At 54.6% G+C, this 18,865-nt stretch overlaps 1 protein-coding gene across 12 annotated transcripts in view; it reads left to right on the top strand.

Annotated features, from left to right (window-relative positions):
- MGMT (O-6-methylguanine-DNA methyltransferase) overlaps positions 1 to 18,865 on the top strand; it is a 303,204-nt gene that overhangs the window by 264,819 nt on the left and 19,520 nt on the right. For 7 of the 12 annotated variants that reach the window (XR_013524454.1, XR_013524453.1, XR_013524455.1 and 4 more), the window contains one exon: positions 2,722 to 2,861. Coding sequence is in view for 6 of the 12 variants with exons in the window: in XM_078344098.1 (XP_078200224.1) it covers positions 2,722 to 2,861 (140 nt within the window). In the remaining 6 variants the exon portion in view is untranslated. Of the gene's footprint in view, positions 1 to 2,721; positions 2,862 to 10,760; positions 14,929 to 18,865 lie in introns of those variants that run through there. The other 5 variants (XM_078344099.1, XM_002756717.6, XM_035269499.3 and 2 more) reach the window with 1 other exon arrangement.

Below are 18,865 nucleotides of genomic sequence, written 5' to 3' on the forward strand. Positions count from 1 at the left end.
AAAACTGTCTCCTCTGAGTGAGGCAGTTATGGTGCATGCATTTAAATAGCCACCCAATCGGAAATGAAAATAGCCACGTCCTTCAGATGCGGGGACTCCAAGACACTGGTCCTCTCCCTTGACCCCAGCCACGAAAGCCCAGCCCAAGGTACCCAGTACCACAGGACAGGCAGGAGGAAGGTGAGTTTGGGAAGGAAACAAGGGAGGTGGAGAGGAGAGAGAGAGGAACATCTAGAATGTGCTGCGTCACAGAGCCCCAAGGCATCCAGCCTGCTCTCTGGGGAGGCCCATGGTGAGAGAGAGAAAGCTGCTGTTTTAATGGCTGCCCATTTGGGCCACTTGAAGTGATTGTGCCAGCTACCGAGGACTGATGTGGTCACTTCAACCTCAAGAACTTCTATTTTCCAGGTGCATTAATGTTTATGAGTGGATTTTAGTAGATTACAGAATGATGCTTCACAGAAAGGGTTGCCCTCTTCAGGAACAGGTAGCGTCCAGCTATGCAATTTTGCACAAGCCAGGGTTAGGGGCACTGTGGTCTTTGAGAGCTGCTTCAACTAATGAGTGCGTTTGTTCGCTGCAGGGTAAACTGAGTTTTCAGATGCGTTTGTAAAATCACGTGCCTGATTGCTACATAGTGCATTGTTTGAGCTATGCTTCCCCACGTTGCCTGGTACAGACCAGTTAAGAAATGGTTTCCCATGAGAAACTGACAAGGAAGCTGAACACGTTTGATAAACTCTGTGCTCATCTATGGACATATAATTGTTTTATTATACGATACTTTTACACTTGGAAAGAAAGGTGCTCCGTAATTTGGCAGCAGTTTGTCAGAGCAGCACTGGAGGCTGGCGCTCAGATGAGCCCTTGGAACCATGCCATTGTTTCTCGGAACTGCTCTGCGCTCCGGCAAGGTTCACACACACCTCCCTCATTTCATTCCTGCAAGTTCAGTGAAGTTCCAGGCCGTTCTCCCAGAAAACCCAGGCAGCATCCTCTCCCTGGGTCAAAGCACGGAAACCAAAGCCACCAACCCTGTGCAGGAAATTGGCCTCCGCTTCTTGTGGTATGGAAGGGCTGCTTTTATTGCTTCTTTTCCAGGACAGCTGTCCCTGAAATCTCTTCTCCTCCAAGTCAGCACCAGGCTCCCTCGCTCTTATTTTCTTTCTTCAGAGTTAGGCATAGCAACAACAGCAACCATAATAATGATTAACAGTTTATTTCAAAACGCTTTCTAAGGAAATGACAATAAACAGAGTGCGTCTGCCCAAGGAAACCCCCCAGCCGTCAGCCAGTAATACAACTGCATGTGCTAATGAACCCAAAGCTGTTAATGTGGTTTCTTCAGTTAAATTGATTCATGAATTTTGAAGAGAACATTATCTAATGAATTTTCTTTGAATAGAAAGCAATTAAAAGGACAAATCAGTCTGATTAACCCCAAAGTCACCCTCCTGCCACAAATGGTGTACAGTTTGAAATTATATCATAAAAAACTAGAGCACATTTGCTATCTTTTTGCCCTCTACTAATCCATGTAAATTAATGAACAACAAAGTTAATTTCTTTGATGACCCTTTTCTGGTTTCACCTGGATTATGCTGATGTTTAATTTGCTTAATGTTATAATAAAGACTAAACAGGTTTTTTTTTCCCAGTGAAGTGATTATCGTTCCCTTCAGTTAAGGCGTGATTTTTATTATTTAACACACATGTAAGGGTGTGTTTCCTTTAAGAACCAAATCGCACTTTGCCAGCTTGGCACCAAGTGTAATTAGTGTTCTTGTGGACACACTCAGAGCATCGTCCCTGCCCGAGGAAGCCTTCCCTTTGTTGCTGCTGTTCAGAAACTCCTGCCCCTGGAGGGCTGGAGCCCCTGTGACAGAGGACGTGGCTCTGTCCAGTGCTCCTGAGCTGCATGTCCCCCTTGGAAAGACAATAGGTACTGATTCAGGCAGCCCTTCTTCGCATGCCCAGGTTTCTCTCCTGCCCACCCCACTCCCAGGTAGCAGTTCTGAAACCTGGAGGCAGACGCAGAGAATGTTCTCCCGCGGTTGCCTCCTCGTTCCTGCAGCAGGATGCCGCACAAATGCAGCTGGATGTGCTTAGTCAATTAAAATGGGAATCGGGTTATTTTAGTATTGCATCCCTATTCATTGAAGGTGCCTGAAGCCAAGGTCACCGCCGGCCCCTGCATACCGTGGCGCTTGGCGCTCCGTGTGGTAGCTGGGGGCAGTCCTGTGCACGGCTGGATGTGGACAGCCAGCATCATATCGCAGCCTGGCCTGTGGCCGCTTTTGCCTTCTTTGTCCCAGCTGAACTTGGAAATTAACCAGCAGTACAAAAGATTTCCAAGTAGGCAGGCAGACAGGGACTTCTGTGCGTATTAATTGAGCCATGCGCTCACTTACACGCCCCCAGTCACTAGAAGGGCGGCACCGGCAATCCCGCACGGAACACGGAAGGTGGAAGGAAATCACAAATCCACGGTGCCCGCCCCAGGGATGCCTTCCGAGGGGCCAGCCTGCGTGGTGGCCTGCGTCACACCCATGTCTGCTCCCCTGGTGACATGGTGGCAAGGCGATGCATGGAGGCCATGCTTTAATTGAGTATAACACCTCTATTTGTGTCGATGCGTTTCCTGTTCTGGGACTAGCAGCTGTTTATATCAGAGCTGCGGAAGCTGTTTGTCCAAATCTCATTCTGCATTCTTCCTTTCAGAGTCGTTCACCAGGCAGGTGTTATGGGAGCTCCTGAAGGCTGTGAAATTCGGAGAAGTGGTTTCTTACCAGCAGTTAGCAGCCCTGGCAGGCAACCCCAAAGCCGCGCGAGCAGTGGGAGGAGCGATGAGAAGCAACCCTGTGAGTTCTCATGGCACGGGCATGCCTGCGGGTGGTGGGCGCGTGCAGGCAGCAGGGGGTCATCTGATGCCACATGTTTCCCCAGCAGGCCATGCTCCTGGGGTGGGCAGAGGGACAGCATCTGTGATGGGGATCGTTGTGCCAGATGCCTCCTGAAGAGGCAAGGAGGCTACCTGGACACCACACTCCGGGAAGCCCCTCCCCCCAGGAGCACATCCCCGCTTGAGCTTCTGGTCATTACAATGAACAGGAGAGGAGGGACCCTGGCAGAGTGGCAAGGGGGCAGAGGGGACCCCACTTGCTCACTCAGCGGGTGGAAGTGTTGGGTGCCTGTTTTATGATCCACTGCTGTAGATGCCTGGAGTGTAGCAGCAAACAAAACAGAAAAAAAGGCCTACCTGCAAGGTGCCTCCATCCAGGAGGATGGCCCAGAAAGGGTGCACATCCAACCAGCTCTCTGGGGCTGCACTCCCCCTGAGGGCCACGGCTCCCTGGGTCTCAAGAGCCACAGCCCCACACGTGAGCACGGATGGTGGACCACACACACCTCGCGTCTCACCAGGGATGGCATTCCCCGCGCCCCTAGGGCCCTTCTGTGTCCTCATCCTTCCCGTGTGTCTGCAGTCAGGTTTCACTGAGCTTGAGGCTCCCAGGCTGTGCATCCTCAGGCTGTGCTCCCCAGAGGACAAGGCCCAGCCGGGACACAGCATGGTGGGCAGCATGGCCTGTGGTACCCGGGGACATCGGGGGCGCCCTTGCTCTCCCATCTCCCAGTACCTGGGACTGGCCCCTGGGTCACAGGCCACGTAGCATGAGGAGGGAAGTTGCACATGGCCTGCCATGTGGGTGTGCCCAAGGCCACGCGTGCCTGTTGGGAGGGGTGGGCAGGAAGGGTGCCCCTGTCTGCATGGCCCACTGGGAGAACCCACACAACCTCAAGAACAGCCCTGGAACATTCACCCAGGGATGGTGCATGGTCACGCTAGCAATGCCTTCTCCTGAAAGCTCTGAGGGTTTCTAACATGACAAAGTTAATCAGGGAGCGCAAATATGGTCACTCCGTCGAGGGATGGAGATGACTAAATCAGAGTGACCCCACTTTTTGAAAAATCACTGTGGCTTTGCTGTTGGTTTTCAAAACTACTTCCACCCCTGCTCACAGGGGAGAGGCCGGCGTGTTCACACCACAGCCTGCTGCTCCTGCTGCCCGCTGCGCATCCCAGGGCAGAGCCTCCGTTTCTAGGAGGACAGTTACCTGGGCTTTTGCACAAAACTGCATTGTTTGTCCTTAAAAAGCAGCTCCGCTGGGTTTGCATTGTCATCCTGTACACCCTCATCTGGGCAAGCTTTCTGCCATATTTAAAATATCCCAAATATCCCAGGAGCGAGGTGCCGCAGGGACAGCCACCATGCCGCCTCCTGCATCTCTTCCCGTCCTCAGGGTTGGTGATGTGGCTGGTGGGCATGGTTGGCCGTTCCTTTGGCACCTGGCACACGTTAATTGCAGCGTCTTCAGCTACATTGTCATAAAACGTCTGCAATACACAGTAGGGGTCTTATTTTTAGGGTGCATGGGAGATGTTACTTAATCAAGTTTCTGAGGATGGTTTTTGACATTTCCCAATAAAGCTTAACCTACAACCCCTCTGGAAGGCCGCCGTCTTCTCCCTGGTTGTGAGTCCATTTTGAGGTGTTCAGCCTGGCGAAAGGCAGCTCAGACACTGTGGTGTTGCAGCTCCGTGTAAGGCCCATGAGAACTGGGGCTGCAAATGGGATTTGGGGGTTCTCCTCCCGCATCACTGCAGTGCCTGCTTCAGGCCGTGTCTACTCTTCCTGCCCCTCCAGGAGAGTAAGTCATCGTCTTGTCCCGGCTGAGGTGGGTTCAGCTCTCTCTGTGCATACACATGAAGATGGGAGTGGCGCCATCAGTGCTCGCTCCCTCGCGTGGGCAGCTCCCCGTTTGCTGGGAGGACAAGCTCCCCTAACTGGCGTGAAGCATGGTGACACCCTCCCCCAGAAGCCTTTCGTGAGGCTGGCAGTTTCTCATTCTGCAGTGGAGCTGCCGTAGCAATCCTGCTTGTGGCAATATTCAGAGACATTTATTGTTCTGCAAACCAGCGTGACTCTCTTCTGCTATTAATCTCTGAGTGTCTCTGTTCCAGTATGGCCTCAGTCACTGAAATGTATAAAGTAGTATCACATGGGGTGTCAAACCCTAATGTCCGAGGAGTCCACACATCGACACCCCGTCACATGGCAGAGCCAAGACTGGAGGTGAGCACAGCACCAGGCAGGACAGTTCCACGGGCACAGTGTCGCGCCCTTCCCAGCGTCCACATCGCTCCTGTGCTGAGGGCAGCCAGGCGGTGGTGGCCTCCTGTGGCCTTGCTGTGGGCATCAGTGTGTGCGGTGACCTTCACCCCGAGGAGGAGGCTGCAGCAGTACCCGCAGCTCCAGTACCCACAGATGCCTCAGAGTATGGCCCAGACACACCAGAGATACTTTCGCAAGAAACCTTCGCCTGAGTAGTTTACTATCGTTCAGGGTGACCCAGGGACTTGAGGGAGGAAGGGCCCTAGCCAGCAGCGAGCCATTGCTGTTGTCAAGTGTCCCCAGGAGTGTTTCCCTTTGCCACTGACAGCAGCGTCCCAGCCGAGGCTGTGCACATCCAGCCCAGACGGTGCATCGCTGAGGCTCGCTCACTGAAAACATCCCTTATATTCAGGCTGAATAGAGCGATTGTGCATTTAAGGGAGGAGAGTGAAAAATGGACTTGGAGTGTTAAAAAAGCATCATAAAGCTCATTGTGCATTAATTCCTTAGGTGGCTTGCAATAAACAGGAGCACATGCTGGGTCATATTACTGCATTTGCTGTCGGCATGCATCTCTCTTCCCCCACCAGAGTAAGGGATGACTTTTGCTATGTGGGGCTTTCCTCCATCCTAGGAGCTTGATTTCTCCAGTTTTCCAGGAAGGACTCATCAGGTGGTGTAAGGTGGTTGGTCAGCATTCCTGGAAGGCTGTCTGCCCAGCCCAGCGGGAGAAGATGGTCAGTTTCCCAGGATATTGAGTAGAAAACTCCCCGCGGCCCACCCCCTCTACAAAGCACTCTTCCTCTTCATCCTCACACAGAATTTGCTAAATGCAGTTCAAAGGCAATCGATGCATTACACAGAGAGTCTCCCACCTTTTTCTAAACAAATGCATTCCTGAGGAGCTGGTTTATTCACAGATTGCCACGAGCGTTAATGACCCCCCGAGTTGTGTTCTGCCAGTCACCGAGATGGCTACTGATAAAGACTTAGCATCATGTTCGAAGTGTCAGGGTTGTCAGCGAAGCTGAACCATTTGACCAGAAGAAAAAAACGCACAGGGAGCTATTGATTACAGCTTCTCGGTGTCACTTGTTCACCAGGATTTAGGTATTGATGAGGCTGCGAGTGAAAACAAGCTCTTTCCCTTGTGGGCTGCTACCCAGAAGAACAAAGGCAAAGTTGGAAGAAATATTCCGCCGGCCCCGAATCAGAGGGATTCCGTTATTGATTGAAAGGCCCCTTCATGTTATTTTTGTTGGAAACAAATCTATGGGTTTGGAAGTTTTATAGCATTTGAGAAAGGGGCTGCATAAGTGATGGATTCATGTATTGGAGGAATTAGATTTCACAGCATGAAGATTTCAAGGCAGCTGTGATATTATGAGCTCCTTGGTTATTGATAAAAATTACATTTTACGCAGCACATGCTTTAAAGGAGAGGGCAGAGAGGGTACGGATCCTTTGAAAACGGCCCGGGGGCCCCGGTACATTTCAGCAGCTTTTATTATTTTAATAGTCTGAAACCTGCCACCAAATTAACACAAACAGAAGCAGCTTTCCCTGTTTCTAATGGTAAAAAACGGTGCCTCTGTGGGAAGTCACCTCTTCCCCGTCACAACATGCTAGGGTGAGGACCGGCCATAGCTGTCGGGGTCATGGTCATTCCGTGCTGTCTGTCCTGGCCTCTGCATTGATACATAGGAAGAGGGCGAGGGAGGTATGTTTATTTTACTCATTGTTATAATTTCATAGCTCCCTGAGAGGAGAGAAGAAAAATCAAAATGTTGCAAAATCTACTGTTAGGTAGGAAAATGGAATTGGTGCCTAAATATTTATAAAACTAGATTGAATTAAATGCCTACCTCTTTATCAGTCAAAAACGTGAATTGTTTATTATCTAATAATGCCCTCATGGCAATTATTAATGGGACTGTTGTATTTGATAAAAGTCGTCCATCAGGGTAAATATTCTATCCTGGAGGTTTCCTGTGACTTATTCCGGAAGGCGGGGATTCTCTGCCGTTCCAGGACGTCCCAGTTACTCTACTGCACTCTGTTAAACTCGACGCCAAAAACGGTCACAGCTCTCCGCCACCCGCCTTTCCCATGTCATCGTCAGAAGCCTCTTCAGCTGCGTCATTGGTGCACGTTTCCATGGTGACCCAAACTCTGGTCAAATCAGGACCAACAGCGTGACGTGCGGAAGCAGAGCCCCGCCTTGCAGCCACGTCATCTGCTGGCCCCGGCTGGCACCCTACAAGGTCCGCCTCGACAGTCCACGTCAACAGTCCACGTCAAGGAGGAGCTGTGATGGAACCATGCAGGAGAGTGGTTAGAGCCCCACCTTTGCCACTTAGCAGCCTTATGAGCTTGGGTGTGAGACTCCATTCAGCTGGAGGCTGACAGGCCCAGCAGAGCCTTTTGGGGTGATAGGGGCCCCGGGATGCGGTAGAACATGCAGCAGCATCAGGCACTAGTGGGCACACCTGCTCCCAGGGGCTTTAAGCGCCCTTTCCAAGGCGGGGCTGGGGTTTCCCCCACCTCCCTCGGGGACATGTGTAGCTGGGCCCTACAGAGGGCCACACCTACCAGGTGAAGTCTGTGGCAGGTACCTGTGTGGCAGTGACATAAGCTGCCTGCTCCAAAAGCCTTGAGCTGCCCAAGAAACAGAGCTTGGAGATGCCGGGCACATGCCCCCAGCTGCTTCCTCTAAAAGTTCACCTGACCAGTCACTGTTTGCCTTTGGAGGGTGGAGTGTGAGGGAGCTGGGCATGGGTGGAAATCATCTCTCTGTTGAGCTGGGAATACATGGAGAGAAAAAGAAAAGCAGAGCTGGAGTGGTACCCAGGGGCACTAGAGTGATACCCAGGGGTAGCCTGAGCATGCCTCGTCCTTGGGATCCCACAGGAATGGCTGTTTTTCCTCATCAGGGAAGGACGCTGGGAGCAGGGCAGCCACGTGTGAAGCCTGGGGAGAGGCCCCAGGTCAGCATCCGTGTCTGGGCCGTCTGGGTGCTGGGACGAGTGGGCTGCCCTCCAGCTCAGGATGCAGGGAGGAAGGGGGACCAGGCGGTGAGTGGTCCCTAGACCCCTCTCATTCACCTTCCACATGTCGTGCCGGCCGAAAACTTTTCAGAGTGAGCTTGGTGCCCTTCCCCATTTCTCTGGAGCCTGCGCTGGTTCTGGTGGTTGTGCTTATTGGCAGTTTATGTTCTTCATGGAGCAGCCACTGTGATGCTTTGCACAATGATAAGGCAGGCCCCACACATCCACTGAGATCTCCTGGCCCCTTTGTGGCTGCCCACCCACGCCCCTGCTCCCCAGGCGCCATGAGCTACTTAGGGATGAAGGCGGTTGCCTGGGGAGGGGGGCTCTCCGGCCCATTCTTTCCGTAGAAAGCTGCACGAGACTGCCGCACGTGCTACTGGTGGGAGACTGCCCCAGGTGCTCCTGGTGGGAGACTGCCCCACGCGCTCCCGGTGGGAGACTGTCCCATGCACTCCTGGTGGGAGACTGTCCCATGCACTCCTGGTAAGCGATCTGGGAGCAGCTCTTCACATAACCTTTGTCGGGATGCTTAAGCAAATGGCCTTGGAGCCCCTGGCATCCCCTGTGGTGGGCATGCAGGCTGTGTGGCCATCCCTGGCCACCCAGGCAGAGGGAGACAACCAGAGAGATGCCTATATGTTACATTCCTGTCTTCCACCTTTCTGAGCCAACTGAGAAATGGATAGCAGACCTCAAGATTTTAGCTTTTTTAGGATAAAAGCAAGATTGAAGATGGGGGTGGGGGGCATGGCCCTGGTGGCTTCCAGTAATTCCCACAAGAATCACACACCTCATCACTGTCCCTGCTGGCTAGGCTCAAGTCTCCCCAGCCAGGGCAGGGGCTGACCATCTCAGAAGAGACCAGGGTGCCCCAACTATGGGGCCAGCGGGTCACCTGCAGGAGCCCTACAGTGCTAAGCTGAGCATACCCTTCTCTTCCTCCCTTATCGCTGGTCAGTCACTCTTCTCCCTTGTGGAAGTGAGAGCAGAGGAGGTCAGGAGCTACATGGAAACCAGAGGCAGGGGCCACAGCAGCTGCCCCACCCCCACCCAACACAGGTGGCTGTCGGAGCTTCAAGCAGTCAGTGGACCCACGGAGCTCCTCCCGTCTACACAGCTCGGGCAACTCCAAAGGATGAAGGCAGAGTTTCCCTGAGGACTGAGCTGAAGGAAACGACCACCCCTCTAGAGGGAACAGGGATTCACTCCCCCTGGCAGGACTGGCCACAAAGAAGCAGTTGGCAGGCAGGACCCGGGGCCTGTGCGCAGCCGCATGGCTGTGGTCCTCACTCTGTGTGTGGTCAGCACAGGGCATCCCGAGCTTAGGTCAGCCACAGCTCTGGACTGTGCCAGCTTTAGGCTAGGAAATAACAGGTTGATGCTGCCAGAGGCCCCAAGAGGCCGCAGTCAGGGCCCTGTCCCTGAGGGTGCAGGAGCCCCAAGGAAAACACCACCTGCAGCTTGGTCTCTGTGCCCTCACCCTTTCATGGTGGTGCCAGCCCTGGCCTCACGTGCGGGATGAGGATGGCAGCATTTTGGGCTGTGGGTGAGTTTGGTGAATATGGAGATGGCACCTTGAAAGCTGTCGCTTCCTTGGGTCCCTTGGTGGAGCCCTTTTGCTCACTGCTTCCTCTGGTTGGGTGACATGAGCTTGCTTTTTGAAGCCCCTCTGCTAGTTTAAGACAGGTCTGTCCTCAGCATAACTCTCGGATGAAGGGCTGGACAACAGCTGTCTTCCTGAGCCCGAGTGGGGAGGCTGCCCGCAGCAGCCTGTGGGATCCCAGCTGGTATCCAGGGGAGGAACTGGCCATGCCCTGCCCCCAGTGGGAATGGCCAGGGAGCTTTTCAGACCCCTACAGGCACCCCAAGACTAAGGAGGGAGACACATCCCCACTCCCCGGACAGCATGAGACAGGGTCAGCCAAGTCCTCCTGTCAAAGGCCAGAGAGTAAATATGTCAGGCTTGGCAAAGCCACAGCCAGTATGGAGAAAAAGGCATGACTGGGTTCTAGTAAAGCTTCATTTACAGAAGCAGGTGGTGGGCTGCATGGGCCCACAGTGCAGTCCGCCGGCCACGGGGCCACGAGCTGGAGAGGCCTGTGCGGGTACGGTCTTCCTGACGCTTCCTGTGATGCCTGAGTGACATCTGGAGAGGGTTGAAAGCGTCACGTACTGCCAGAACTTGGAGATGTCATTTTCAGTTTTATAAGTGAACATTGTAAATTACTCACCTGATGAAGTTAAGTTTTCTCCTCCCAAATCTTGGCACAAAGTGATTCTCTGAAGATGCCCACATCACCAGAGCACATGCATCCCTCCTCCAGCCATGCTGAGACCCCCAGGGACTCAAGAGCCTCAGGGGAGTAGGAGTTAATGCTGAGACACAGCTGGCACCCACCCATGCCAACAACCTGGCCCCAACACGGGCCCCTGCTTGGAGGGCACAGGACCTCTGTCAGTCAGAGCTTTGCCCTTGTCCCCAAAGACCTCATTGGCCAGATCCCTAAAAGACGATGGCTCTCCCCCTGTTTTCCAGGTCCCCATCCTCATCCCGTGCCACAGAGTGGTCTGCAGCAGTGGAGCCATGGGCAACTACTCCGGAGGACTGGCGGTGAAGGAATGGCTTCTGGTCCACGAAGGCCACCGGGTGGGGAAGCCAGCCTTGGGAAGGAGCTCAAGACGGGCAGGGGCCTGGCTCAGGGCAGTGGGGCCCACCTCGGGCTCCCCGCCTGCCGGGCCCAACTGAGCGATGCTTGAGCGACACACACATGTAACACTGCATCGGACGTAGGGTGTGGGGACACGGCTGTATTAAAGGAGGTGACTGTTTCCCGGGGAACGAGCATGTCTGCCCTCTCTGTTTCCATGTTTTCCAGCATCGTGAGTTCAAACGCACGCGGCCGTGCATGCATTTGCTCCTTCCCTAACACTGCCATTGCTGTTTTTCTTGTATGTTAAAACAGGCTGGTCAAGTGGGGAAGGCCTGGCCCGTGTTGGGGCCACAGCCCGGGATGGGGCAGTCTGGTGCCCACCCGCAGGCCACAGACAACTGCCACAGCCGCCATTCGAGGCCAGCTTAGGCCCATCCCAGGCCGTCCACGCTAGAAAGCCGGCCCTGCCCCAGTGCATCCCCACCATGCCGCCTTCCTGGCTGTGTCCACACTGTGATGATGTTTCCCACTCAGTTCCTCGCATCCCACACTAAGTCTCACTGAAGGAAAGGGAAGCAGACCTTGGAAGTCAATTCTTCTAGAGGTTTTGTAGCTTTGTTTTCCACCTGCCAGAAAGGCTAATGCAAGAGGCATCCACTTATGGTCTGTATTGGGTGGGTAGAAAACAACCGTATGCCAAGATTTGGCAAGACAGAGAGCGCTCTGGCCACGGGTTCAGTGGAGCTTGCACTCTCTGAGAGCTTGAGTCAAGTCTCGCCCTCTCTCCCTACGCCCTGGCCTAGTGTGCCCCGGGCAGCAGGAAGGAAGGGGCCTGGGATTCTCATCTCGGGGGCTGCCCCAAAGGGGCCTCAGGGACCATGGGCCTGTTAGGACCCCAGCACCCCAGTGTCGATCCTGGAAGTCAAAGGTTGTGACTGGTGGGCCGGCTCATGTCACTGATGGCAGCAGGGAGGGTTTCCGGCATTGGCCCTGTGCTGCCATCCGATTCCTCCCTCTCGTGTTGTGCAATTGACAAACTCCACAAGCCTGAAGGGCAACCTGTCGCTCTGGAGGTGGATGAATAAAACAGAGCATGTGATGTATACAGAAAGAACCCGCACCCACCTGGGCACCGGAGTGCCGGGTTCTCATCCAGCATTCTTTGCCACAGTGTGAACCACTGCAGGGAAGCTGGCTCAGTTCTGTACGTCACCGAGGCCTGGACGAAAGCGTGGCCTCATGAGGTGTATGATCGGGGCCTGCCTTGTATATCGTGTTGTCTTTACACCAGCAAAAGAAATCAGATTTCAGGCTCTTCTCGCTGATTTATGGTTTATCGTATCCCTTTCTGGCATCAGTCAGATTCTGGGTTTTTCCTGTGACAGTCACGTAACTCTTGCCCCACCCTCTTCACTCTTGGTGTTTTGGAAGCAGGGGAAGTCACACGGCAGGTCGTGCAGACACGTGCTGCTTTGTGGGACGGGCCCCTGGGCCTCCTTGCTCCCGGCAGTCCCGTGTGTCACCATCAGGACTCACAGGCTGTCTGGTCATTTTTGACATTGCCGAAGGTGAGTGGGAAGAGCTGGGTGCCGTCTGCCCCAGGGGTGGTGTCCGCGTCCCCCACAGAGGATGTCCCTTTCCAGTGATGGCAGGTCACCAGGCCCAGCTTTTCCCTGTGCCTGAACAGAGCAGAAGCTTCTGGCTCTCCGAAGCAGCAGCTTGGGCCCTGGTGGCCCTGGTGTGCGAGCCACGAGTGCTTTCCAACAGAGGGCACCAGAGCCGTGCGGTGTGCCTTGGAGACCCCGGCACCACTTCCCTGCTCCAGGATGGAATTGAAGGAGGGCCACCCAGTGGCACCCCAGTGGATGTCTCCCCTGCACCCTGAGACCCTGCAGGCCGCCCCCTGCAGCCACACGCCGACCAGCAGACACACATGCTGTGTGCAGCCCACCTCCACTGTTTGGGTCCCATGAATGATGGGAGCCTCCCAGTGAGATCTCCAGGCCTCTAAGCAGGCACAGGCTCAGAGGGAGGGTCCTGGGACCACATGACTGCAGACAGCAAGGGCTGAACCTCCAGACCCAGATCAGCTCCTGGCAGCAGGGGACCCGCCTGTCAAAGCCGTCCGAGGTGAGCCAGCAGCTCTGTGTGGCCTGGGAGCACGTGGGCCTGTCTGGGCCATACCCTCAGTGCAGCACAAAGCCACGTTCTGCGTCCTCTCCCAGGTTTCCACGGCCCTGTGGCACAGGCTTGATAGATGCTCCGAGGTTCCTCTGACAGCCACGGCAGCAGGGCTCCGACCGGTGGGGCCATGTACCGCTCCAAGGACAAGCTCTGCGGAGGCCGACATGAAAAGCCAGCACGTGGGTCGCCTAGAGCCACACTGGCTCCAAGCTGCAGCACGGCTCGTGAAATACAGAGGGAGAGGGCAGGCACAAAGAAATTCAAAAATATTTTCCAAATAAAAAGAAATGTCGAAACAAGAAAGCTGTGTTCTTCAGCCTTGGCCCCGGGTCCCCTCACCCTGTTGTGTCCCCAGCCCCTGATGCTTTGAAGGCTGACACCGGCCCCAGGTCCCTTCACCCTGTTGTGTTCCCAGCCACTGATGCTTTGAAGGCTGACACGGAGACCCACCGCGACGCAACAGCAACCTCGCAGCTGCTCAGACCCACCACGCCAGGCTCACCTGCTTCCAGAGAGCATGAGAGTCAGAAGTAATGTGTGTTTTTGCAGAACCACACTGGGAACAAAATAGTCGCCCTTGGCCACGCAGGAGACTGGGTTTTGTGAGGGGTTGTCCTTTCAGTCTTTCTTCCCATTGGGAACAGAAGGGTCCAGTAAAGCCCCCCGCATTCCGCGTGTCCTGTGGCCACCTCCAGTGGTGAGTCTGTGAGGCCAAAGAAGAGAAGCTATGACCGTGCAGACACGCCCATTAGGGTGTTGGCAAATGCGGAATCGGGCAGCTGAAGAGCGCTCACCTGAGGATTTGCAGACCTTCTTATGGGCACAGATTTGCACTTGCAGATGGGAAGGTTGCAGGCTAGGGCGCTGCAGAGAAAGCAGGCAAGCTCACCTTACGGGGAACTTAACTGGGGTTTGTAGTTTGTATTCACTTTTTATCCAGCAGAAGCAGCTTACTGAATACCCCTCCAGGGGCTGGATAACATGCCAGCCACTGAAACCACCTGTGAGACGAGTACACAGGTCTCTAGTGCACAGCACCCCGTGTGCCTCTCCAGAATCCCACTTGGAGGCTCCCAGCAAGTCCAGTATAGATACGTTTACACTGGAGGCATCAGTTTTGTTTCCTACATTGTAAACAGCAGTACTACCCTGGAACCTATTTCCTACACAACTGTAAGATGAGAATAAAATCCCCTACACCCAAATGGCTTGGAAACCTGAGTGGTGGTGTGACCCACCAGAGCCTGTGGGGTGCTGGACTCTGGGGAGTATTCTCGAAGCAGTGTGAGGCATCCTCCTCGCACAAATGCATTTACAGATTTGTCTGGCTGTAACCCCTGACCTGGCTACAAGGACAGAACAGCCCCGGGGACCATGTCGCCTTCCCGTCTCTTCTGCCACTTGCCCACCCTGGCTGTCCTTGCACCCGCAGCAGTGACCATGGGCAGTGGTGCCAGCTTGGACCTCACCCGTTGGAGCGGGCAGGATGTCACACTGAGCTGACGTGAGATGGTTCGTCACTGCCCATCTCCGTGCTGTTTGGGGTTCTGACGGCACAGAGGAGGATTCTGAAGTGATAGATAAATTGGCTTCATGTAGGAACAAGAGGAAAAGTGTTTTATTTTGCTAAGAAGATTTTACTGGAAGACCAATCTGGAAATGGCCTTTACTTCGGCCGCAGCTGCTGGGGCCTCGCCTGCCTGTCTGGTCTGCCTGTCTCCTTGCTGCTGTCAGGGTGGCAGGGTCCCCAGGAACAGTCCAAGACTCTGGGGTGGGGGATTTACATTTTTTGGCTTCCCTCAGACCATATGGGGTGTTTTTTTCTTTCTTTCTTGTTCATGGGCATTTGATTAAAAGTTTGTGTTTAAAGAGCTGGACGTTACATCAGTTTTACTTATCAGTTTGAAAGACATTGAGCTCTAAACATGGCTCTGCCCAAGGCCTCTGCCAAGCAGCCCCGTCTGTCTGTCTGTCTGTCTGTCTGTCTGTCTGTCTGTCTGTCTGTCTGAAGAGACAGGAAGGTGGAGAAACTGCAGGTACCGACCTGTCTCTAGGCCACTGAGGGCAGCCGTCCAGCATCCTCGGGACCCCGTGGCTCCAGCTGCTGACAGATGGGAAACGTCTGGCCTCCATCACCAGGTCACCTCGACAAGGATCTGTAATGGGGGCAGGGGCAGGGGTGGATGAGAAAGTAGGAAGTGGATGCTGGGCAGTGAGGTGCGAATTGACGGCAGAGCCCAGCCTGACAGCACCTTTGATTGATGAAAGGACATTGTTAACAAGCCTTTAAAGTTTCTCATTAATGTTTTTTTCATTGAAAAAAAAGCCACCAGAAAAAAATTCCACATGGACAGTAATTAAGATCGATCCCGTACAGTGCGTATCAATGTTGGGAGCCTTTAGGAGAAAATTACCCACCCTCCTGTTAAAGACTCCTTTCCAGGCTGCCATTTTCTGCCTGTTGAAAGTCCCTGGCAGTGTGGGGACCTGGGCAGTCAGGCACGTTCTGCAGGTGTGATGTGGTCAGAGGGTGTAGAGTGGACCCCCAGCTTTCGTTGTCATGGACTCTGATGCAGTGGGGGAGGAAGAACAGGGAAGGGTCTGCTGCTGTGGAGGGGCTGGAGTTCTCCGCTCCAAGTGGGTCCCAAGGAGTACATCTGAGCAGAGTGCACGTGGTGTGTGTGGTTCGAACCAGAGATGCTCCAGCCCTGGGGTGAAGGGGCCATCTCTTCCCCTTGTTTCTACATGGGGGCTGAGCCAGCCCCCCTTTGTACACACAGCACCACACACGTGCACACCCAGGGGTTCTTTCCAAGTCTTCCAGGTACACGTCACTGCTGGTTGGACCCTGAACACCAGTGGAATGCCTGTGTCCAGGCTGATTTGTTGACTCACATTAAGAAAACCCAGCTGGAGAAAGTGTCAGGGTCCTAACGTTAAGCAACATGTGCTTGTGCAAAAAGGAGTGCTTTTGTGTGCTGTGATTGCCACGGCTACAAGGACAAGCGGATGCACGCGTGACACTTGGCAGGCGACGAGGAAGCCTGTCTGGAGCATGGAGTCTGGTCCTGAGCAGGCTGGACTCTGCATGGTGGCCCTGGGGACTGGCACTTGCCTCCCCTGAGCCCCTTGCTGGAGGCAACAGATAGCCCGACCGAGGGCTCCTCCCTCCTGACCAGACAGGCCATCTGCCACCACACCCCGGGCTGGACTCCACCCTTTAAGGAACCTCGGATCAGGTGAGAGAACCCCTGAGCCAGACCTGGGACGTTCTGGAACACTCTGGAGCCAGCTCTCCTGCAAGAGCTGTGGGCTGAGATTTGGCACCCCCATTCCAGGTAGAAGTTGGCCTGGCCATGGCGGTGGAGCTCTGGAACAGGAGGCCCAAGGCCTGCGCACCATGCATAGAGTGCCTCTGTCAATGCTGCTGGTGAAGCAGACCCTTGGGACACAGGACCCTGTGCTCCCCAGCCCCCAGGCCAGAGTCAGGTATCTCTCATCAGAATGCCCCACTCCGAGGTATCACGGTCAACTTCCTGGGCCCCCAGCAGGCTTTGGTCCTTCCCCCTCAGCCACACAGAGGGTGGGCCTCTCTCACCCACAGGAGCCTTGGTGGGCAGTATTCCCACCACGTGAGGCCCCCCGGGGGAATAGCTCTGTTCTCCAGCTATGCGGGAGTGGAGAGCTTCCCCCGCTCCACACCGCAGTGGCCAGAGGCTTTCTAGTCACCCGAGCAGGGAACCCACACCCTGTCTTGGCTTTAGGTTAGCAGAACACAAGACCACCATGGGCCACTCAGTGCCTCCCCCTCCCCACAGACTGCCACGCCCAGCAACACCATCTGCAGAGACCACAGTGAGCTGAACTGGGGAAACGAGGACCTGGGGAACTGTGGAGAGAAGCCCCTTTCCCTAAGAACCTGCACAGTGAGCATGCTCTCGGGTTCCCCCCAAAGCCACTGGAGGGGACAGCCAAGCTCTGGTCACCCCAGATCTGTGGGGGCCGCTGCCTTCACTCTGATCTGGAGGGGCTGTGGTATAGGTCACCGTGAGGGCTCAAGGAGCAGGGAGCAGGCAGCAGCCATGGAAACCCAGTCCCGAGTCTGTCAGGGTGGTGGGAGAAAGCACCCAGAAGTGACGGAGAGGGGGATGAAGGCCTCAGTCCAGCTCTGATGTCCTTGCTGGGGCGCTGGGCCTAGTTCAGGGCTTTGCAGCCTTCCGGATGCCCTGTGTGGCCAGGTTTAGGCCCAGGACTGTGACCTGTGATAGCAGATCCACAGTATCTGAGGACACCCAATCCCAAAATCTTCCTGATCTAAGGATGTCAGGCCTGGCCAACCATGCCCCGGACCAGGCCCAGAAGCCAGAGGGAAACCTGGTGTCTGTGGCCCTGCCTGAGTGTCAGACAAATTCCCAAGGCACACCTGGGCCTCCCTGCCCCACCTCCCAGGGGTGCCCTTCAGCTCCAGGATGCAGCCCTGGACAGCATATGCAGGAAAATCCAGAATGTTCACACAGGTAGAAAGAAGGGCCATGGGCATGTCAGCTGCTGGTGCTCACAGACGTCCCTCTAATAAACTGTGACAATGAGGACGGCAGATGGGATAGAGGATGCTGTGGTCTGGGCCTGGGAGAGGCTGAAGCTGGTGGCCCCGCAGATGGGCTGGTTCTTTTTATCACCTTTTAATGATGGCGTCTGTGGGCTAAGCATGTTTCTCTTGACCTTCCACTGTGTCCCCCTCTGGGCCAAAGCCCTAAGTGGACTGGGCCTCCTCCCATTAGGTCTCCTGCCAGGACCTGCCTTGCTTCTCAGATGGAGGAACACCTTCCCCTGACTCTGGGAGGTGAGGCCAGTGCAGGGAGTCAGGGTGGTAAATATGGGCCTCCCCAACCCCAGCTGCCAAGGGAGGTCCTCGGCGTTCACATCTATAAAGCGGCGATGGGGGGCTTGCCTAGAAGAATGCTGGAAGTAGCAAGAGACTTCAAAGATCTTTGAAAACTACAAGGCACAAGAAAAGGAGAACAAAGATCTCTCCAAGGCAACAAGTGTGGCCAGGAATGTCACCAAAGTCCTGTCAGCGAGTAAATGGGATCAACCCAGTGGCCCAGCAGTGAGGGGCCGGGTCCGTGCACTGGAAACATGCAGAATAATGGGCGTAATCTCAGCCTGTTGCGTTCTCATGGGAAGAGGCCCATCCTAATGGAGTGGTGAGGGAGAAGAGCTGAGGCAAGACGACGCAGAAGGCCCGTGCCCAGGTGCGATGCCCAGAAGGGGGTCAGAGCTCCTCCCCCGTCTCTGGGTGAGGGGATTACAAGCAGTTTCCCTTCTGTATACCTGTCTATGCATGGGTGTGTGTACAACCCGTGCCCACACACATGTACTGTATGTACTACCCAAGGAGGGAGGGAGGAATCTCAGTCTCCATTTCCATTTTAGGTTCAGGGGAGGCATGTGCAGGTTTGTGCAAGGGTATACTGCATGAGGCTGAAGCTTGGGCTTCTATCCTGCCACCTGGATAGTAAACATCTGTACCCAGTAGGGTGCTTTTCAGCCCTTTCCCCTCTCCCCCTCCCTTTGGAGTCCCAGTATCTCTTGTCCCCATATTGATATCTGTGTACACCCCTTCTGAGTGAGAACATGCAGTATGGGGATTTCTTGCACCGGTTTGCTTAGGATCATGGACTCCAACTGCCTCCACGTTGCAAATGGTTTTGTTCTTTTTTATGGCTGGGTAGTATTCCGTGGTGTCTATGTACCGCTTTCTCTATCCAGTCTGCTGTGGATGAAGAGGTAGTGATGGTTTACT

This window comes from Callithrix jacchus, chromosome 12, assembly GCF_049354715.1.
Source record: "Callithrix jacchus isolate 240 chromosome 12, calJac240_pri, whole genome shotgun sequence".
NCBI lineage: Eukaryota > Metazoa > Chordata > Mammalia > Primates > Cebidae > Callithrix > Callithrix jacchus.